We start from the raw sequence: 19815 nt of genomic DNA on the forward strand, positions 1-19815 counted from the left end.
CCCTGGCCAGCACATTCTTCAGATCTCTCACCAATTGAAAACGTCTGGCCAATGGTGACCGAGCAACTGGCTCGTCACAATACGCCAGTCACTACTCTTGATGAACTGTGGTATCGTGTTGAAGTTGCATGGGCAGCTGTACCTGTACACGCCATCCAAGCTCTGTTTGACTCAATGCCCAGGCGTATCAAGGCCGTTATTACGGCCAGAGGTGGGTGTTCTGGGTACTGATTTCTCAGGATCTATGCACCTAAATTGCGTGAAAATGTAATCACATGTCAGTTCTTGTATAATATATTTGTCCAGGGAATACCCGTTTGTCATCTGCATTTCTTCTTGGTGTAGCAATTTTAATGGCCAGTAGTGTATATTCATAATGTGATTGGATTGAAAAAATATCGTATTCAACAGCTTAAGGACTAAATTAAAGAAGCATGAATTCGGCAGTCGCAACTATAGTACTTCGCGCAACTACCACGAATCTTATTAACAGCAAAGACGGTCTGCCAACAGTCTGTCGTGCCCGCTAATGAATCAGCGTATACGGAACTATGTAAATTGTAATTGAGAAATTTGGATGAGGCGCCTTCAAAATATACGAATGTGTGTTCGTAACTTGTGGAACGTTATTTAGCGCATCTCCTCCTGTGCGGTGTAGCGAAACTGCTGGTGTTGCACGGCAGCGGCTTGTATCGCTCTGTACAGATAACTTGTGGAAAGTTATTTAGCACGTCATCCGCCAGTGCGGTGTAGTGAGATTGCGAGTGTTGCACGGAAGCGGCATATTTCGCTCTGTACGGACCGCGAAAGCAAGGTTAGGCTAATTACAGTGTTCTCATATGCCTTCTAGCAGTTGCTCTTCCTGCATTCCACATGTGAGTGGGTAGAAACCATAATATGTGGTACGGCCAGGCACTTCACGGCGGTTTACAGAATATGAATACAGATGCAAACGGAATTGTGAAAGCCCAAGCGCCGCGCTCAAGGTTCAGGCGCTAGGTTCGCGGTTTACTATCGCACCAGCCAGGGGTGATAACGATGAGGATGATGATGCGCTGATCAGGATAACGTGTTCGATTAATTATGCAACTCAGTCACTGCAGGTTGAGCATTCTCCTGCCTCCCGGACTCCCGCCGCCCTCTTTACATGTGATTAAGCTGCATTGCCTTGATGTAGTCCGTTACCTGTTATCATCTTCTTCCTCTGGTTCTCCTCTGTCTCCCAACGTCTGTCTTTTGCCACTCATGTGTAACACATCCTCATTCTTATTCTGTCCGTCTAAAAAAAACGTTTCAAATGGCTCTGAGCACTCTTGGACTTAACAAAAAAATGGCTCTGAGCACTATGGGACTTAACATCTATGGTCATCAGTCCCCTAGAACTTAGAACTACTTAAACCTAACTAACCTAAGGACAGCACACAACACCCAGCCATCACGAGGCAGAGAAAATCCCTGACCCCGCCGGGAATCGAACCCGGGAACCCGGGCGGGGGAAGCGAGAACGCTACCGCACGACCACGAGATGCAGGCTTTGGACTTAACATCTGAGGTCATCAGTCCCCCTAGAACTTTGAACTACTTAAACCTAACAAACCTAAGGACATCACACACAACCATGCCCAAGGCAGGATTCGAACCTGCGAACGTAGCAGTCGCGCAGTTCCGGAGTGAAGCGCCTAGAACCGCTCGGCCACCGCAGCCGGGTCTGTCCGTCTGTTACACACTTTCTGTTCCATTAGGACGCAACCGGATGATTACAACTAACTGCGTAGAGAGTGGGTTGAACGGCACTACGCTCGGACATAATTAGCTTCCCGGATGAGGCGGCTTAAGGAAACACTAGGTAGTGTCAGTAATTTATCTTGAAAGATTTCCATTGGTCAAAGATTGCATACAAAATTAACAATATGGGACTGTGCGTTTGCCTTGATGCAAAACACTTCCGATATTTATGTATTTATGCTTAAACTAGTTTCAGCGACAACTATCGACTTCATCAGTGGGTTCTTTGATTCTAAAATATGGAGAAATCTCAAACTTATAAAACATTGCAAAGTATTATTACAAGTGCAGTGTTTACTTCTGTGAATAATTTCATAATACCTTATTTATTATACGTCAAGGCATGGTTTTACGATTTTTGTCACTGTTTCCGGCATATTTTGTACATCAAAAACACAGCAGACATAATACAGAAAATTAAGAACATCAGCATCCCCAACAGTAAAACTAGTATCTTTTGACATTACATCCATGTACACCCATATACCTACAGAAGAAACTATTAACATTGTAGAACAACAGCTTAAAAGCAAGAAACTTCCAGTCGTCCAAATAAATGAAATCTCATCCATTGTTAGCCTAATACAGATCAAAATTAGTTTATTTTCAACAAAAACTTTTATTTCCAACAAGTTGGGCTACTTATGGGGTCCCCTATCAGAGGAACTTTAGTCAACATTTTCTTGATTTTCTTGTATTATATAGAGAGCACAATATTCAACAACATGGTAAAATAAGAAGGGCACAAAATAATTTATTGGTACCGTTATGTGGATGGCATAATCTGTCTCGTAGATGAAACACAAAACAGGATAGAAGAGCTATATAGTAACAGCAACACATAACCACCTTAAATCCACTTAAAAATATTGCAAGAAACAGCAACCAACATGAATTTTACATGTACAGAGAACCCTCATCCATAGCTCACCGAAGCATCCGAAAGTGCATAAATACTCCACTTCCACACACATGCTCCACAGGATAAACAGAACAGCTCTTAAACCATAAAACTACACACAGGAATTAAATACGATCTAACAAATTGTCGTTCAAAACGACTACAAAACAGATACTATAAACAAGCTGAACGACAAAGTAAGACAGAATCATAAAAATAGTGGCCAAACACTCAGGAACACAATCAAAGGATCTACAAACCCAGACACAAAGCATACAGACAAAACAGAAGACCACACCATATCAGGGAAAAGAAACAGTTGGTATATACGAATCTTCAAGAATAAAATAGGGCATAGAAATGGAAACATATTGAAAGAGCAAGGAATCCCAATAACATTCAGAACAAGCAATACGGTTTAGCGAAGGCTAAGCAAGACCAGACAGAAGAACCTCAGACAAATTCAGCAATGCTAGAATATACCAACTCACTTGTAACTCTTGTCAGGCCCAATACATAGGACAAACGAACAGAAATTTCCAAACAAGGTACAGAAAGCAAGTGAGAGCTCTAATGAGTGACAGCACACATTCCACTTTCGCAGAACACCTAATCAACAAATAACACAACCCAACTAATATCGAAAGTGATCCACACATCCTGAAACACAGCTACAGTTTATACAGAAAACTAACAACAGAAGAAAATTATTACATAGAAAAGACTGTAGTGGAAGGAAAACACGTAATAAAAGAAACTACACTTTGCAACAACACACCGTTTATCGCTCTAAGAGAACTGACACAGACACAGAACAGGAAAACACACACACACACACACACACACACACACACACACACAAAGCACTCCTCCGTCACACACAGAGACGTAAAAAAGGAACAGAAGTCATCACAACTCCCGCTACAATATTCATAACTTTCTCTCAATATGCCACACATTTCTCGCGACGCATGCCAACAGAAAAAAGACATAGTGTTTGGATTACGACCAAGGTGCGCAAGTTTTGTTTTTCTGTGTCTAAAAGTAGCTGCAAGCCGTCCATGGAACACGAGTACATGACAGATTACGTAACAACCTAGTACACATCAAAACTGTATTCACAACTCTACTGAAACCCCAGTTGTATAACGCCGACATAAGTTCACGTTTTTGCATTTGTTTACTAAGAGCCACACATGCAGTTGCAGATGACATGATGTAAGCCGAGGGAAACTGCAACAAAAAAAATCGAAATTATGTCGGAAATAGCGGCAAAGGTCGTAAAACCATGCTGTGACCCATAGTAAATAAGGTATTATGAAATTATTGCCAGAACACGATATTTGGAACCAAACAGAACACATGTAATAATGTTTTACAGTGCTTTATAGGTTTGCTATTTCTACAGGTCTTAGAATCAAAGAACCCACTGACATCTGTACGCAAGCGCCGCTGCTCTCGGCCGGCCACTGCGATGTTCATCGTGAGAGGTAATGCCTGAAATTCGGGGACTATTGACTTCCCTAAAGATTTACGATATTTTCAACAACCGGTTGCACGTAAAAGGTAGGTACATTGACCTAGGTTTCGACACCTACTAGGGATGCCTTCATAGGATCTAAATGTTGCTAAATCGTAAAATTACATTGCTAAAAAGCAATAGTCAAAATCTGGAGCAGCTATGCTCAAGTCAAAAGTAAAATTAAACGTTTTAGCCTTTGCCACGTGTACCCAGCTGGGAACATCATCAGACTGATATATATACCGGTTGGCTGTTTAATACTATACTGAAAATTTCGTAAATCGTTAGGGAAGTCAACATTACGAGATACCTAATTTCAGGCATTACGTCTCACAATCACAACGGACAACGCAGTGGATGATGGCCTTCACTTAACGATTTCGGTTGATAAGAGCTGACGGTAGGGTTCGAGTGTGGCGCAGACCCCTCGAAGTCATGGACGCAGGTTGCCAACAAGGTACTCTGCAAGCTGGTGGTGTCTTCCCAATAGTGTAGGCTTTGTTTACAAGAAATGCACTGAGTCCTTTGGTACAATTAAACTGACCATTCGCTGGAAGTGCTTATGTTCGGCTGCTTGGCGACCAGCCATTCATGGGCCTCTTGAATGAGATTTTCACTCTGCAGCGCAGTGCTGATATGAAACTTCCTGGCAGATTAAAACTGTGTGCCGGACCGAGACTCGATCTCGGGACCTTTGCCTTTCGCGGCCACGTGCTCTACCACCTGAGCTACCCAAGCACGACTCACGCCCCGTCCTCACAGCTTTACTTCTGCCAGTACCTCGTCTCCTACCTTCCAAACTTAACAGAAGCTCTCCTGCTGGTAGAGCACTTGCCCGCGAAAGGCAAAGGTCCCGAGTTCGAGTCTCGGTCCGGCACACAGTTTTAACCTGCCAGGAAGTTTCATGGGCCTCTTGTTTCCAAACAACTGTGGAATTTTTACTGATGACAAAGCGCCACTGGGCCACAATGCTCTGGGCGATCCGAACGAATTATTTGGCCACCCATATCGCCTCCACATAAATCCCATTGAACATTTATGGTACATGATAGAGAGGACATTTTATGCACAAAATCGTGCACCGGCAATACTTTCACAACTATGGACGGATAAAGACGTAGCATAGCTGAGTATTTCTGTAGCGAACTTCAAACGACTTACTGCACCCATGCGAATACAAGTTGCTTCACTGTACCGGACAAAAGGAGGTTCGTACGGTTCTAGGAGGTACAAGACTTTTTCATCTCACTATATTTCGCTAGGTCTTGCTCTCTCTTTTCCTCTTTCTTTCTCATCTCGCTCAAGCCCCTTCTACTCCCTCCCTCTCTCTCTCTCTCTCTCTCTCTCTCTCACACACACACACACACGCACACGCACACGCACACGCACGTACACGGGACACCCCCTTCCCCCCCACACACACACAAACACAGAACGAGCGAGCGCGCACACACACACATATACATACACGTTTACGCACTAGTGCGTGAATGTTTTGGTTGTGTAGAGTGGACAAATTAAGTTTATATTAGAAAAAATTTATTTAATTCCTCTTATATCCATAGAGATCTCGTGGTTATGGGATTAACAGACAAAATTTCTCCCATTCGAGATACCATAAATATTGTTTAGTACACATTATGTAGGGCGGAGAAATGGAAGAACGTGGAGGGCACCCTCTTGCCCTTGGTGTGGGAAACTGCCCCTAAAGGCGGAACAATCAACAGTGATCAACCGGATGAGGAAGCAGAAGGCAGTGGAAACTGCTTCGTTAAACGCCCATAATGTGTATCCACAGGACACGTGGCCTGTAATTGGAAAAGTGTAATGGTGATCTCCCCACCGGTATAAGATTCCGCGGTCTCCATTCGGATCTCCGGAAGGGGACTGCCTAGGGGGGAAGGGGTGATTATGAGTAAAAGATTGAATATTGAGTAACCAACGAAAGGATAACGTTCTACAGATCGGGGCGTGGAATGTCAGAAGTTTGAACGTTGTGGGGAAGCTAGAAACCCTGAAAAGGGAAATGCTAAGGCTCAATCTAGATGTAGCGCGGGTCACTGAAGTGAATGGAACGAACAGAAGGATTTATGGTCGTATTAGCATAGTTTAACGAGTCTCCTAGAACTTAGAACTACTTAAACCTAAGTAACCTAAGGACATTACACACATCCATGCCCGAGGCAGGATTCGAACCTGCGACCGTAGCGGTCGCGCGGTTCCAGACTGAAGCACATAGAACCGTTCGGCCACTCCGGCCGGCTTCATGAAGAAGTGGAGTACGGAAATATTATGGAAAGAAGAGATGAACTTGAAGTTCTCTGAGGCTACAGATATTGCTACAAGGAAAAGCTCAGTAAGACTGAAGCACCTAGAACCGCTCGGCCACCCCGGCCGGCTTCATGAAGAAGTGGAGTACGGAAATATTATGGAAAGAAGAGATAAACTTGAAGTTCTCTGAGACTACAGATATTGCGACAAGGAAAAGCTCAGTAAGCTGCACAGTTGAAGAGGAATGGACACAGAAGTTGGGAGTAAAAACGTAGGTACAAGTGTGTAACACAAGAAAGACTTCAGTTGACCGATGAAAGAAAGTAGTACAAACATGGTCGGAGAGATTCAGGGATACAGAAATATAAATCACTTAGGGATGAAATAAATAGGAAATGGAAGGAAGCTAAGGCGAAATGGCTGCATGAAAACTGCGATGAAGCCGAAAAAGAAAGTTTGCCGGGAGGACTGACTCAGCACATAGAAAAGTCAAAACAACCTTCGCAGAAACTAAAAGTAAGGGCGGTAACACTAAGAGTGCAGTGGGAATACCACTATTAAATGCAGAGGAGGGGCTGGGTAGATGGAAAGAGTACATTGAGGGCCTCTATGAGGGGAAGACTTGTCTGATGATGTGACAGAAAAATAAACAAGAAGAGATCGGAGTCCAGTATTATAATCTGAATTTAAAAGGGCTTTGAGAGACTTAAGGTCGAATAAGGCAGAAGGGACAGACAACATTCCATCAGAATTTCTGTCATCATTGGGAGACGTGGCAATATAACGACTATTCAAGTTGGTTTGTAGAATGTATGAATCTCGCGACATACTGTCTGACTTCGGAAAAACGTCATCCACGTGATTCCGAAGACTGCAAGAGTCGACAAGTGCGAAAATTATCACACTATCATTTTGACAGCTCACGCATTCAAATTGCTGACAGGAATGGTAGACAGAAGAATGGCAAAGATAATTGAGGATCTGTTATATGAAGTTCTGTTTGTCTTTAGGAAAGATAAAGGCACCAGAGAGGCAGTTCTCACGTTGCGGATGATAATGGAAGCAAGGTTCAAGAAAAATCAAGACACGTTCATGGGATTTGCCATCCTAGAAAAAGCGTTAGGCAATTTTTGCAAGTGGTAGAGGAAAGGAGCGACAATCAAAAAGAAAGTGCGGCGTGCTTTTAATTTGCCACTCCTTGTATACTGTTGACACAAATATTGCTTTATCTTCTACATTTGGTCTCGCTCGTGTAGCAGAACGCGGAGCACAGTAGGTTATTGATAAGAAGGTGAGTCAGACCCGAATCCAGTCCGTGAGGAGATTAACGACAACGACCTGGTACACTGGACAGCCAGTTGCTTTTCATTCGGTTTGCCATTCTGGTTTAGGCAAACACTGGCTGTTTCCCTAAATCCGTCTCAGAGAGTATTGCACACAAATAGTTGAAATACGATTACACACAGAACGAAGTATGCACGACTGGGCGGGCAGGCGTGCACACGACCTGCCTCCCACAGGTCACCTTGACTACTGTGGCGTCAGAAATGGCAGCCGGCCAAAAATTTAAATAATAATACAAAATTTGCCAGATCTTGGAAACGTGGAGCCCGGTCTAGAGCGTATAGTGTATTCTCTATATAACTGACAGACTGAACACGTGGCTTATTTACCTTGCACAGTAACGTTGATAGTCTTCCTCATGTTGTGATTCCGTGCCGACTGCAGGCCTACTAGAATGCAAGCCATGGCACGCTGCTACACACACAGTTACGTCAGTCGCCTTGATACCACTTGATCCGTTCGTGCCCGAGGGCAAGCTCTGCAATACGTAACAAGTCTCGTGTGACGTTCTGGGCTCAACATACGGCTACATGTGCGGGTATCGCGTGCTCAGTCAAGACGTGAAAAGTGTTAGTTTGTCGTGTTAAGTTGACGTAACAAGTAGGTAGTCAACATCATGGCAGCATAACCGCTCGAACTATAGTGCAGTTGCCTGTTCGTGATGTTCCATGTCAATAAATTGTGTCCATATGTGAAAGAGAAACACTATTTGAAAATAAAGTGAGACAATGCTGTAGCCTGCCCCCTGCATTATTCATTCAGTACACTCAAGGACAAATCTGGGAAAGGAATTAAAGTTTAGGAGAAATAAATAAAAATCTTCAAGCTTTTCTGATGACATTGTAATTCTGTCAGAACCGGCAACCAACCTGTAAGGTCATTTGAATAGAATGAATAAAAAAGTTATAAGATTAATAGCAACAGAAGTATAGCAACGGTAATAGAATATAGTCGAATAATTCATGCATCGCGATAAAATTACATTAGAAAATGATATACTTAAAGTAGTGGATAAGTTTTGTTATTTGGGCAGCAAAATAATTTACGATGCTCGAAGTACAGAGGGTATAAAATGCAGTCTGGCTACATCAAGAAATCCATCAAAAAAAAGTGTGGGGGGGGGGGGGGGGAGGAGGGGGGAGAGATAAAAATTTATCAATAACGAATAAAATTTACCTGTCGGAAAGTTTTTTCTGGAAGTAATTCTTGTAGTCTTGGATGGAAGTAAATCGTGGCCTACTCATAGCTCAGACAAGAAGAAAACTGAAGCTCTTCAAATGTGTTTCCACAGAATAATGCTGTAGATTAGGTGGGCAGACCGAATAACTAATGGAGAGGTACTGAATCTAACTGGGAATAAAAGAAATTTGTGGCACAACTGGACTAAAAGAAGGTATCCTGAAGTATCAAGTAATCCTCGATTTGATAATGAAGGAAACTGTGCAGCTTAAGAATTCTAGAGAAAAATTAAGGCCTGATTAAAGTACTGGACGCAGGTTGTAGAGGTTGTATAGAAATGATGAGTCAGACGGGATAGAATAGAGAGCTGCATCAAACTGACGACCATAACTACAACAACAACAACAACAACAATAATATCCTTAGATTTCTGCGGCAGGAGTCTCTTTCGATAAAATTTTCAACCGTACCTTGTTGTAACAGGAACTTTACTGATTGCGTATACAAAAAACTTTCGTGTGACGTTCAGTCACACTAGTATGTGGTGTTAGATTTTCCGTAGCAGAGGTGTGTTCAAAATACCAGGTGGAATTGTTTGGTAAATCGCCGGTGTGCAGTGGTGTAGAAGCGAGCTACTAGTTGCTTGCGATGCCACTGCCAATATTGCCAGCGGTACATTGCTCGCGTATAGCACTTTTAAAATATGGTGGCTGTCATAAATAGGTGTCATTTATAAACCACCGAGGTGAAATGAGTTGCACGTACACGATAGCTAATTGTTCTTTTATCCGTGTTTCATTATTGTATGCCACTGTCTCCACTCAACACATCCCAAATAAACAAAATAAAATATTTTGCGAAACGGGGCGGAGGGGGGGGGGGGGGGGGGGGGAGGAATGATACTTAATATACGACAGTAATATATCTAAATTCCAACTCGAACATTCAAAAAAATGCCATAACCGTTTTTAGCCTTTCTTCTTCGAAACTTAAATCATTTGCTTAAACTTATAGTTGACATCTTTTATGTTACACACAAAAATAAACAAATAAAGTTGACATGAACGTAATTTGTTTTATTTATTTTCCTTTACCATGCTGTATTTCCTCGGGTAACTATAAATCACGTTGAAGATTTTACGTATCATGGTACAAAATGATTGTGGGGAAACAACTGCACTGTATTTGACATCCTTGCAATTCTTCCAGTGGCTGGAAATAGTAATGCACCTAACAGCCTATCCTTGAAACTTACAGCCTCTCTCACGACAGTGATGTTTCTAATTAGGGTTGGTAACTGCGAGAAATCATAGATTCCGGTGGGAATTTAAGGACATGGATAAACTGAAAAAAAAAAACAGAGGTTGTAGAGATTTTCAGGGAGAGCATTATGGAACGATTGGCAAGAACAGGGGAATGAGCTACAGTAGAAGAAGAATGGGTAGCTTTGAGGGATGAAATAGTGAAGGCAGCAGAGGATCAAGTAGGTAAAAATTCGAGGGCTAGTAGAAACCCTTGGGTAACAGAAGAAATATTGAATTTAATTGATGAAAGGAGAAAATATAAAAATGTAGTAAATGATGCAGGCAAAAAGGAATACAAACGTCTCAAAAATGAGATCGATAGGAAGTGGAAAATGGATAAGCACGGATGGCTAGAGGACAAATGTGAGGATGTAGAGGCCTCACTAGGGGTAAGATAGATACTGCCTACAGGAAAATTAGAGAGACCTATGGAGATAAGAGACCGACTTGTATGAATATCAAGAGCTCAGATGGAAACCCAGTTCTAAGCAAAGAAGGGAAAGCAGAAAGGTGGAAGGAGTATATAGAGGGTCTATACAAGGGCGATGTACTTGAGGACATATTATGGAAATGGAAGAGGATGTAGATGAAGATGAAATGGGAGATATGATACTGCGTGAAGAGTTTGACAGAGCACTGAAAGACCTGAGCCGAAACAAGGCCCTGGGAGTAGACAACATTCCATTAGAACTACTGATAGCTTTGGGAGGGTCAGCCCTGACAAAACTCTACCATCTGGTGAGCAAGATGTAGGAGAGAGGCGAAATACACTCAGTCTTCAAGAAGAATATAATAATTCCAATCCCAAAGAAAGCAGGTGTTGACAGATGTGAAAATTACCGAACAATCAGTTTAATAATTCAGGGCTGCAAAACACTAACACGAATTCTTTACAGGCGATAGGGAAAAACTGGTAGAAACCGACCTCGAGGAAGGTCTGTTTGGATTCCGTAGAAGTGCTGGAACACACAAGGGAATACTGACCCTACGACGTATCTTAGAAGATAGATTAAGGAAAGGCAAATCTACGTTTCTAGATTCTGTAGACTGAGAGAAAGGTTTTGACTTTGTTGTCTAGAATACTCTCTTTAATTTTCTGAAAGTGGCAGTGTAAAACACAGGGAGCGAAAGGCTAGTTTCAATTTGTACAGAAACCAGATGGCAGTTTTGAGAGCTACGAAAGGGAAGCAGTGGTTGAGAAGGGAGTGAGACAGGGTTGTAGCCTATCGCCGACGTTATTCAATCTGTATATAGAGCAAGCAGTAAAGGAAACAAAAGAATAATTTGGAGTAGCAGTTAAAATCAATGGAGAAGAAATAAAAACTCTGAGGTTCGCCGATGACATTGTAATTCTGTCAGAGACAGCAAAGGACCTGGAAGAGCAGTTGAACGAAATGGACGGTGTCTTGAAAGGAGGATATAAGTTGAACACCAACAAAAGCAAAATGAGAATAATGGAATTTAGTCGAATTAAGTCGGGTGATGCTGACGGACTTAGATTAGGAAATGAGACACTTAAAGTAGTAGATAAGTTTTACTATTTGGGGAGCAAAATAGACAATATCGCAAATCCACTTCTTGTGACTCATCTATAATGATCAATTCTTCCGCAGAAGAGGCAGTTGAACTAGTTGTGATGATCACTATCTATGTACGAATGTGGAGACTCTAGTCATTTTAAAAATAAACTCTTATTATCACAGCGTTAAACAATTGATAACCATTTATTATTCAGCCCTAAGTAACTGGCTTGAGACTGAAAGCATTTCATTCGAAGTACTTGATGTTTTAAGACACATGATAAATAAACTATTGAAAAAACTTACGTGCATGTCTGACAGAACACATACTACGACACTGTATCAAAATGGTGGCTGTTCTTTCGGACATGTCTGAAAGAAGAAACACCACATATATAGAACAGATGCTGTTGACGATCACATTTGTACAAAATACTTAGAAATTAATTCACTGACTGGGAATTTTTTGATATCAGCTGTATTAGATATGGATTGACGGCCCAATATTGCCACACGAAAATTTATGGCTGAGCGAGACTCGTACCCGCATTTCCTGCTTATTGCGAGCAGCCGCCTCAACCACTTGAAGAAAACTATTGCATCTCTGCATATCTGTGAACATGAGTGACCCAGGGAATGAAAGATTAATTCTTATCAAATTAATAAATAACTTTACTGTGAAATCAAAACAAAAAATATCAAAAATACAAGAGGTTCGAGAGTGTTCACTTCTGCACATCTGTGAAATCAGAAGCTACTTCTGCGTAACACTGAGATTGGAGTTGGTCCACGACATGCGTCCGCAGCCCGTAGTCTAGTGGCTAGAATTGCTGCCTCGGATCACGAAGTACCGGGTTCGATTCCCGGCTGGGCTGGGAATTTTCTCTGCCCAGGGACTGAGTGGTTGTGTTGTTCTCATCATTTCATTATCATTATCATCATCATCATCATCATCATTCGTGACAGTGGCTCGCTGATGACCGCGCAGTTGAGCGCCCCGCAAACCAAACATCATCATCATCCACGTCATGCTCTGTATTGACTCTTCTCTGTATGCTGTCCACAAGGTAGAGTTGTTGCTGCTGAAGCTTTCCACACTCCTCTAGGTGTGGCTACCCTGGTTTCATCCACTTGGCGAGGAGAATTTTCGCAATGATGCAGTGCACGTTTCACCTGGTCCAAAACATGCTCAGTTAGGTGTATGTCAGCAGATACCGTAGGCCACTCTATTCAGTTCATTCAAGCCAGTAACGAAGTGTTCACTGGGGGGCCGTGGTTAGGAGGTGCACTGTCGTCTTGAAAGACGCATCCAGTGCCGAAAAATTAACTGTACAGCTGGATAATAGGTACAACTTCACTGCAGTTCGACTAAAAATAATGTCAAATTAAACCTAATCCACATTAATTCGTAGATGTATTACCACCAGAAGGCAGACCCATAATCTGAGATTTTAATATGACTCATCTGACCAAGACGGGTTCAGTCGTGCACTGTTGCTTTAAGACTATACCAGCATGGATTATTTATGAAGCATCTTAATTAACAATGTCAAACAGTGATATAACTAAACAAATCAATATGGATTGCAATCATTAAACGGAAAAAGGCTAAGGCGAGATAGAAACAAGCATAATAATGTGGCTACAACAGATGGATTAATATTTTACTCTTTGTTCATCTAAATAACACACAAAATTGTTGGAAAAATGGCATCATATACGTTGTTTCGGGACACAGATTCAAGAGAGCATAAAATTATTAATTTCTCATTGAAAGCCGATCATTCTCATGTGAAGGCTTGGAGTCGAACAGCAAAATCGTTAAAACCACATAAAAAACTCAGAGTTAGACAGCTGCATACAAGTCTTTACACGGTAACAAATTTACCACGGTCGAGATACTCAGTCACTGATAACCTGAATGTGAATTTAAGAGACTACAGATTTAAGTTCACCTCAGTTAAGCAAGAGGCTCTTAATAGCGATTTACTATGGAGAAAAGTATCTTGAGAAAGACATTCGCAACAAAACTGGCAGATAATCTATCGAGTCAGAGGAATGGTGCAATACTTTTGATACCAGTAAACGTAGGTAGTTCCAAACGAAAAGCAGATGGAGATAACACCTGTTGTAATCGAAGGCCTTGTCGACAGTAAGGTCATCACAGGTGTTACACAATACAGTCGTAGGATGATATAAGGAAGGTGCTACGGCATCTTGAGGGGGCTGTTCCGACATCCACTTGCAATCAGCACACTAAAGCTTGGAAAGCCTCGCAGGTGTAGGAAATTCATGTGAAGATAGGAGTGCAACAGTAGGTGACTGCTGATTGCCAGTTGCCTCCGTTCGTAATTAACTTCACTTGTGGTAGCAACAGCCTTACATGGATCATTCCACGAAACTTCCATTGGCGTATGTTGAATACCATACTCTGGAAACGCCCAGCATCAATGACATGGGATGACAATCGCTTATTTTCCTTAGTTGATATACAAAGTCCTCTTATGGGGTACACACATCATAAAACACAGTGCATAAATCGAATACTTCCAGATGCATGATCGGCTACATGGGCCATGTTTGTAGACCAACAAATTCGCTAGCTTTCATTCCATTATATTTTCGTTTGCAGTAATGGGTGGAAAATTAAGTCTGCAAAGGAAAAGAGAACACCAGAGATGATGTGCTAACCCCAAATTTATCTAATAATATTATTTGCTGTGTTTTCGAATAAATCACGTAACTGGTAACAAGTAGTTCCATATATACCACTACGAAGTGCAGTATACTAAATAAATTGTTTCCTCTGATTGTACCTCCATTGTACTTACTTCCTCTGATTGTACTTTAACCTAACACTGTATATAACATGCAATAACTGAAAACTTCCTCTTGTGGATTAGCCCTTCCTTCCGCTAATCCCTTCACATTATGGTTTCGTTATTACCGTTGTTAAAAAAATGGTTCAAATGGCTCTGAGCACTATGGGACTTAACATCTGAGGTCATCAGTCCCCTAGAACTTAGAACTACTTAAACCTAACTAACCTAAGGACATCACACACATCCATGCCCGAGGCAGGATTCGAACCTGCGACCGTAGCGGTCGGGCGGTTCCAGACTGAAGCGCCTAGAACCGCTCGGCCACCAACGTACCGTTGTTGTCCTCACGAACGAATACCTAGACGTTCTCGGAAGAGTGAGACATAACACGAAGAGATTTTGAAGCATACTGAAGACGGAGGCGGAATATTTCAAAATTTAACTTGAACCCTCGCATATTGATGATGTATCTGGCACTATACATTATTTCAATGAGTTATCAGTATGCTAGTAATTAATTTCTTTTCCGCATAATCCTTGAAAATGTGGAGCTTTATACTCACTGCAAACTGAACATACACTTAAACTTTTTAACTGCGATGTCAGCTCCAGAAGTATATACCGTCCCCATCTAAACACTTTGTTCACGTCGCATCCATTCTATTAACTGCAGCTCTCGGAACAATATTCGTCTTGATTTTCTGATGAAACGGGCCTACAGTACAAACTACGTGCCATATTCTAATCTTTGATAAATAATAGCATTACGTGACCATATTTTTCGGACTGGGAATATCGCAGCTGACTTCCCCGGGAAAAGAATGAAAGACAACTGACTACAAACAACTAACTTGGAAGCCTCTTTCCTTCCAATTAAGCAAGACTGTACTTTGTTGCTCCGTAAATTTTCCCGGCATAGTAGCTGATGATACTCATATCGGGTCCCCAACCGGAACTTAACGTCATCTTGACAACATATTGCGGCGGTCCACCTGGTCGCCATCTCCAGGTGAGTAAGCCATAGTACTAACTCGTCGGAACAATTGGTTGCCCCTGCGTTGCGTTATGGGGAGTGTGTAGTGGTAGAAACTATTGAAAATCGTCTATCTGACAATATTATAAACATAGATAAGGGGTAAGAGTTGGTACCCTGTTCTGTTTGTTATTAAAAACACAACGGTCTTAGTTTCGCTCGTCCAAAACTGTCATCAGTGTTTGATATCGATCTAACGTTGCCGCCAGTTTTCACCACCGGTGCGCTGTCGTACTTTGCGCTAGAGGGCATTTACGTTCGTGTATTCGCTTTGGACCTTTAGACGGTGTGTGAAGGAGCCGCTGCTGCGGTCTGATTTCAGTTCCGGCGAGTTAGTGCAATGGCTTACTCACCTGAAGATGGCGGACCACCGAAATATTGTGTCAAGCTGACGTTATGTTCGCCGGCCGCTGTGGCCGAGCGGTTCTAGGCGCTTCAGTCCAGAACCGCGCGCCTGATACGATCGCAGATTCGAATCCTGCCTCGGACATGGATATTTGTGACGTCCTTTGCTTATTTAGGTTTAAGTAATTCTAAGTCTAGGGGACTGATGACCTCAGATGTTAAGTCCCATAGTGCTTAGGGCCATTCCGGCTGGACACGCGATATGAATATCATCAACAGTGTACCTTCTTATCCACACACCGCAAAAAGTTTTTCATCGCCCCTTTATTTCGAAATTCATGGCACAGGAAATAAGAGCTGGTTCTGAGGCACGCGTATAAATTCAGCTGCTATGTGTGTGGATTACCAAATCAAAAAAATAAACTTTTATGTAACGACAAAATCATTTGTTTCTTACGAGGGTTTTTCACATCAGTTCTGAGCAATGTCAATATGTGGTGAATGTCTCATTGCTCGATGCAGGTTTGAATCCGCCGTGGCATACCGTCGATTAGTTCATGAATATAGCCCTGGTCAGAATTGTCTCTCTCTTAAATGACGACCCTGCGTAAGTCGTCTAGAGAAAATAGTCATTGTCGACCTCCAAAAAAGCTCGTTTTAGTCGAACCCACACATGTTCGACCGAGTTCGGGTCCAAGAAACAAGCAGGCCACTGCATTATGATGACCCTAGCGTGCTGAAGGATGTACTCTGCTAGACTTACGCAGACCAGATGTCAGTATTATTGAGCCCTATAGTCCGTTTAAAATTAGTTGCGTCTTTTGACGTTTGGCTCACTAGAGGGGACGTGACGTCGTTGGCTAGATAACACCAATGGCGTGCTGGCTTCCCTTACCACGCCGCCAGCGATTCGGTCGGCAAAGCGCCCCTGTTGCCACGCTGTGGATAAACAGTAGCGACCACGTGTTGTCGCGCATTAGATTAACCTACTTTCATCAGCTCTCGTTATACAGCTGTATTTCGTGACGTAGAAATGTTCTGCAGAGTCTGCGTAAGTCGTGCATAGTACATAGTCGTTGCCAACCTTCCAAAACAACTCGTTTTATTCGATCCAACACATGTTCGACCAAGTTCACGTCCGGGAAACAGGTAGCCCACTGCATTATGATGACCCTACCGTGCTGAAGGAATGTGTTCAGGAGAACAGCACGATGAGCACGCGAGTTAACATTTATCAAAAAGGAACTGTCACCAAAATGCTAAGTTACAGAATCTCATCCTTGCACCATAGAACAGTAAGATTGTCCTAAACAGCCATGGGAGGTGTACGGTGGCTCCATGTAACGCCACTTCAGAACCTCCACCATCACCTTGTTGCACATGTGTGATACAGAGTCAGAGGTGTTCGACATTACCAGATTGTCTCCAAACATGCTGTCTGCAATTGTCATAGTAAAAACAGATCAGAGTTTCGTCCGTAAACAACACCCGACGCCTATACTGGGTCGTCCATCCTCCATGGTTTCTTGCCCCTCTGTAATGGAGCCCCTGGTGTCGTGGGATACGATGTGGTGCACGCTATGGTCATCGGGAATGGAGATTCCCATCATGCAATTATTTCTCGTTTGATGTGATACTTGACGTCCTGAGCCCTCTTAGAATGCCGAATTCAGTCCTGGGCCCCTGCGTCACTCAACGTCGTAGATATCGATCATCTTGTGCACTTGCAGCACGTTGACGGCCTGTGTGGTGTAAGTGGAGTAAGTCCTCAACACTACCTGGCAACTGAAATCGACTTCATGTCCGCAACACGCCACTTTTATGCCCTTCGTGCGAGATGGGTGTTTAGATTCTACTACTCTGCAGGGGTCTCTGTTGTGTTCCTACAGGTGCTTTACTTTCAACTGAAACGCTGCAGACCATTCTAGTGTGGCGTTCTATCCGTAGGTAGTGCTCATAGTAAGCCTGTATATGTTTACAGACACCGTCAGGAGTGCCTTTCTGATCAGTACAAGAACAGTCACAATAGCAACGTATCAGCTCGACGTATCGGGGTAATGCAAAACTTTTATTGATATGTTTATGTGTCGAAATCTGAACCTAACGTTAAGTACGATGTAATTATAGCCAACAGAGAACTTCCACGGACATCGTGCGAACGATACATGCAATAACGTACTCAACTACTCTCCTTCCCCCGTTCATGCGGTAAAAATAAATGTGTTGCAATTATGTTCACTCGATGAACTAGCTAATCGGTCAAGGTTTAACATACGATAGCCGCACTTCATATTGACGTTTACTCTAGATGTCAGGAGTAAGTGGACAGACGTACTTATAAGTACATTAACTGGAATTCTGGGCCGGCCGGTGTGGCCAAGCGGTTAAAGGCACTACAGTCTGTAACCGCGTGACCGCTACGGTCGCAGGTTCGAATCCTGCCTCGGGCATGGATGTGTGTGATGTCCTTAGGTTAGTTAGGTTTAAGTAGTTCTAAATTCTAGGGGACTGATGACCTTAGAAGTTAAGTCCCATAGTGCTCAGAGCCATTTGAACCATTTTTTGAAATTCTGGTTGCGGTAGGGGTCTCTCTTCGTATTTCCTGGATCTGGGCCCAATGACCTCTCCCCTGTGCAAATACCGCCCTTTTATCCCTCTGTTTTCCCAGTTTTTAATTTTGACCTACCATTTTATCCTTTCTACTGTGTATGTTTTTAGGTTCCTCGCTTTATAGCTTGGCCCCCTCCAACTGGATTCGCCCAATTTTCGCGGACACCTCTATCTTACGCACGTAAATTTTGAATTACATATCTGATGACCTCGCTGTTTGCTCCCTTGCCACACTCAATCAATCACTCAACTGGAATTCATTACATTCCACAAACAGACGCAGTCCTATAATCATGTATTAAAAATGCACAGCACTATAACTGACTTATTTTAAAAATGTCTATTTAGTGTGTAATACATTAGCATTAACAATGTAAGTAACGTTACTGGCGCAGAAAACAGCTTTCTTTGTGATTTCTGTGGCAATCACAGTATCCAAAGAAACCCCACTGTTGTACTTCAAAGAATTATACGCGATTCAATCATTTAAATTCCTGTTCAACAGAGATCGTTAGTTGCACCCAATCTTAGACGCGGAGACATGTAATAGCGAAAAACACAGTTAACTCATCTGTGCCTGCACAATGCTACTTATCGCTCAAGACGTTTGTATCAGTCAGCTTAAACACACATCAAAAATGTTTTGCGTCACCCCGGTTCCAAAAAAATGGTTCAAATGGCTCTGAGCACTATGGGACTTAACATCTTAGGTCATCAGTCCCCTAGAACTTAGAACTACTTAAACCTAACTAACCTAAGGACATCACACACATCCATGCCCGAGGCAGGATTCGAACCTGCGACCGTAGCAGCCCCTTGGTTCCGGACTGCAGCGCTAGAACCGCACGGCCACCGCGGCCGGCTACACCGGTTCCCAAAAATCCTGAAGATAGACGTTGACTGTGGATATTGTACCAAGGACACAGTCCCTTTGACTGTGCAGGGATGTCACTAAACCCGCCCAAAAACTGCAAACAACCGTGCATGAGCAGCGCCTGTTAGACAGAGGGGGACCGACAGCCGAACAGTTCCAGTTATTCCACCAGGAAGAAGGTACACGGCTCCTATTGTCTGCAGTTCGACCATGCCTAGACGGTCAATAACGAAATTCCATCGAGTCCGCATTGTTAATTTGCACCAGGAAAGGTTCTCAACAAGGGAAGTGTCCAGGCGTCTCGG

The 19815-nt window shown here is 42.8% G+C and overlaps 1 protein-coding gene across 1 annotated transcript in view; it reads right to left on the reverse strand.

Annotated features, from left to right (window-relative positions):
* LOC124613091 (synaptic vesicle glycoprotein 2C-like) overlaps window positions 1–8268 on the reverse strand; it is a 179545-nt gene extending 171277 nt beyond the window's left edge. Inside the window, exon 1 of the mRNA XM_047141683.1 lies at window positions 8153–8268. Coding sequence (XP_046997639.1) covers window positions 8153–8228 — 76 coding nt within the window. The 5' untranslated portion in view covers window positions 8229–8268. The remainder of the gene's footprint in view (window positions 1–8152) is intronic.
* Window positions 8269–19815: the final 11547 nt, after the last annotated feature.

This window comes from Schistocerca americana, chromosome 4 (genome assembly GCF_021461395.2).
Source record: "Schistocerca americana isolate TAMUIC-IGC-003095 chromosome 4, iqSchAmer2.1, whole genome shotgun sequence".
Taxonomy (NCBI): Eukaryota; Metazoa; Arthropoda; class Insecta; order Orthoptera; family Acrididae; genus Schistocerca; species Schistocerca americana.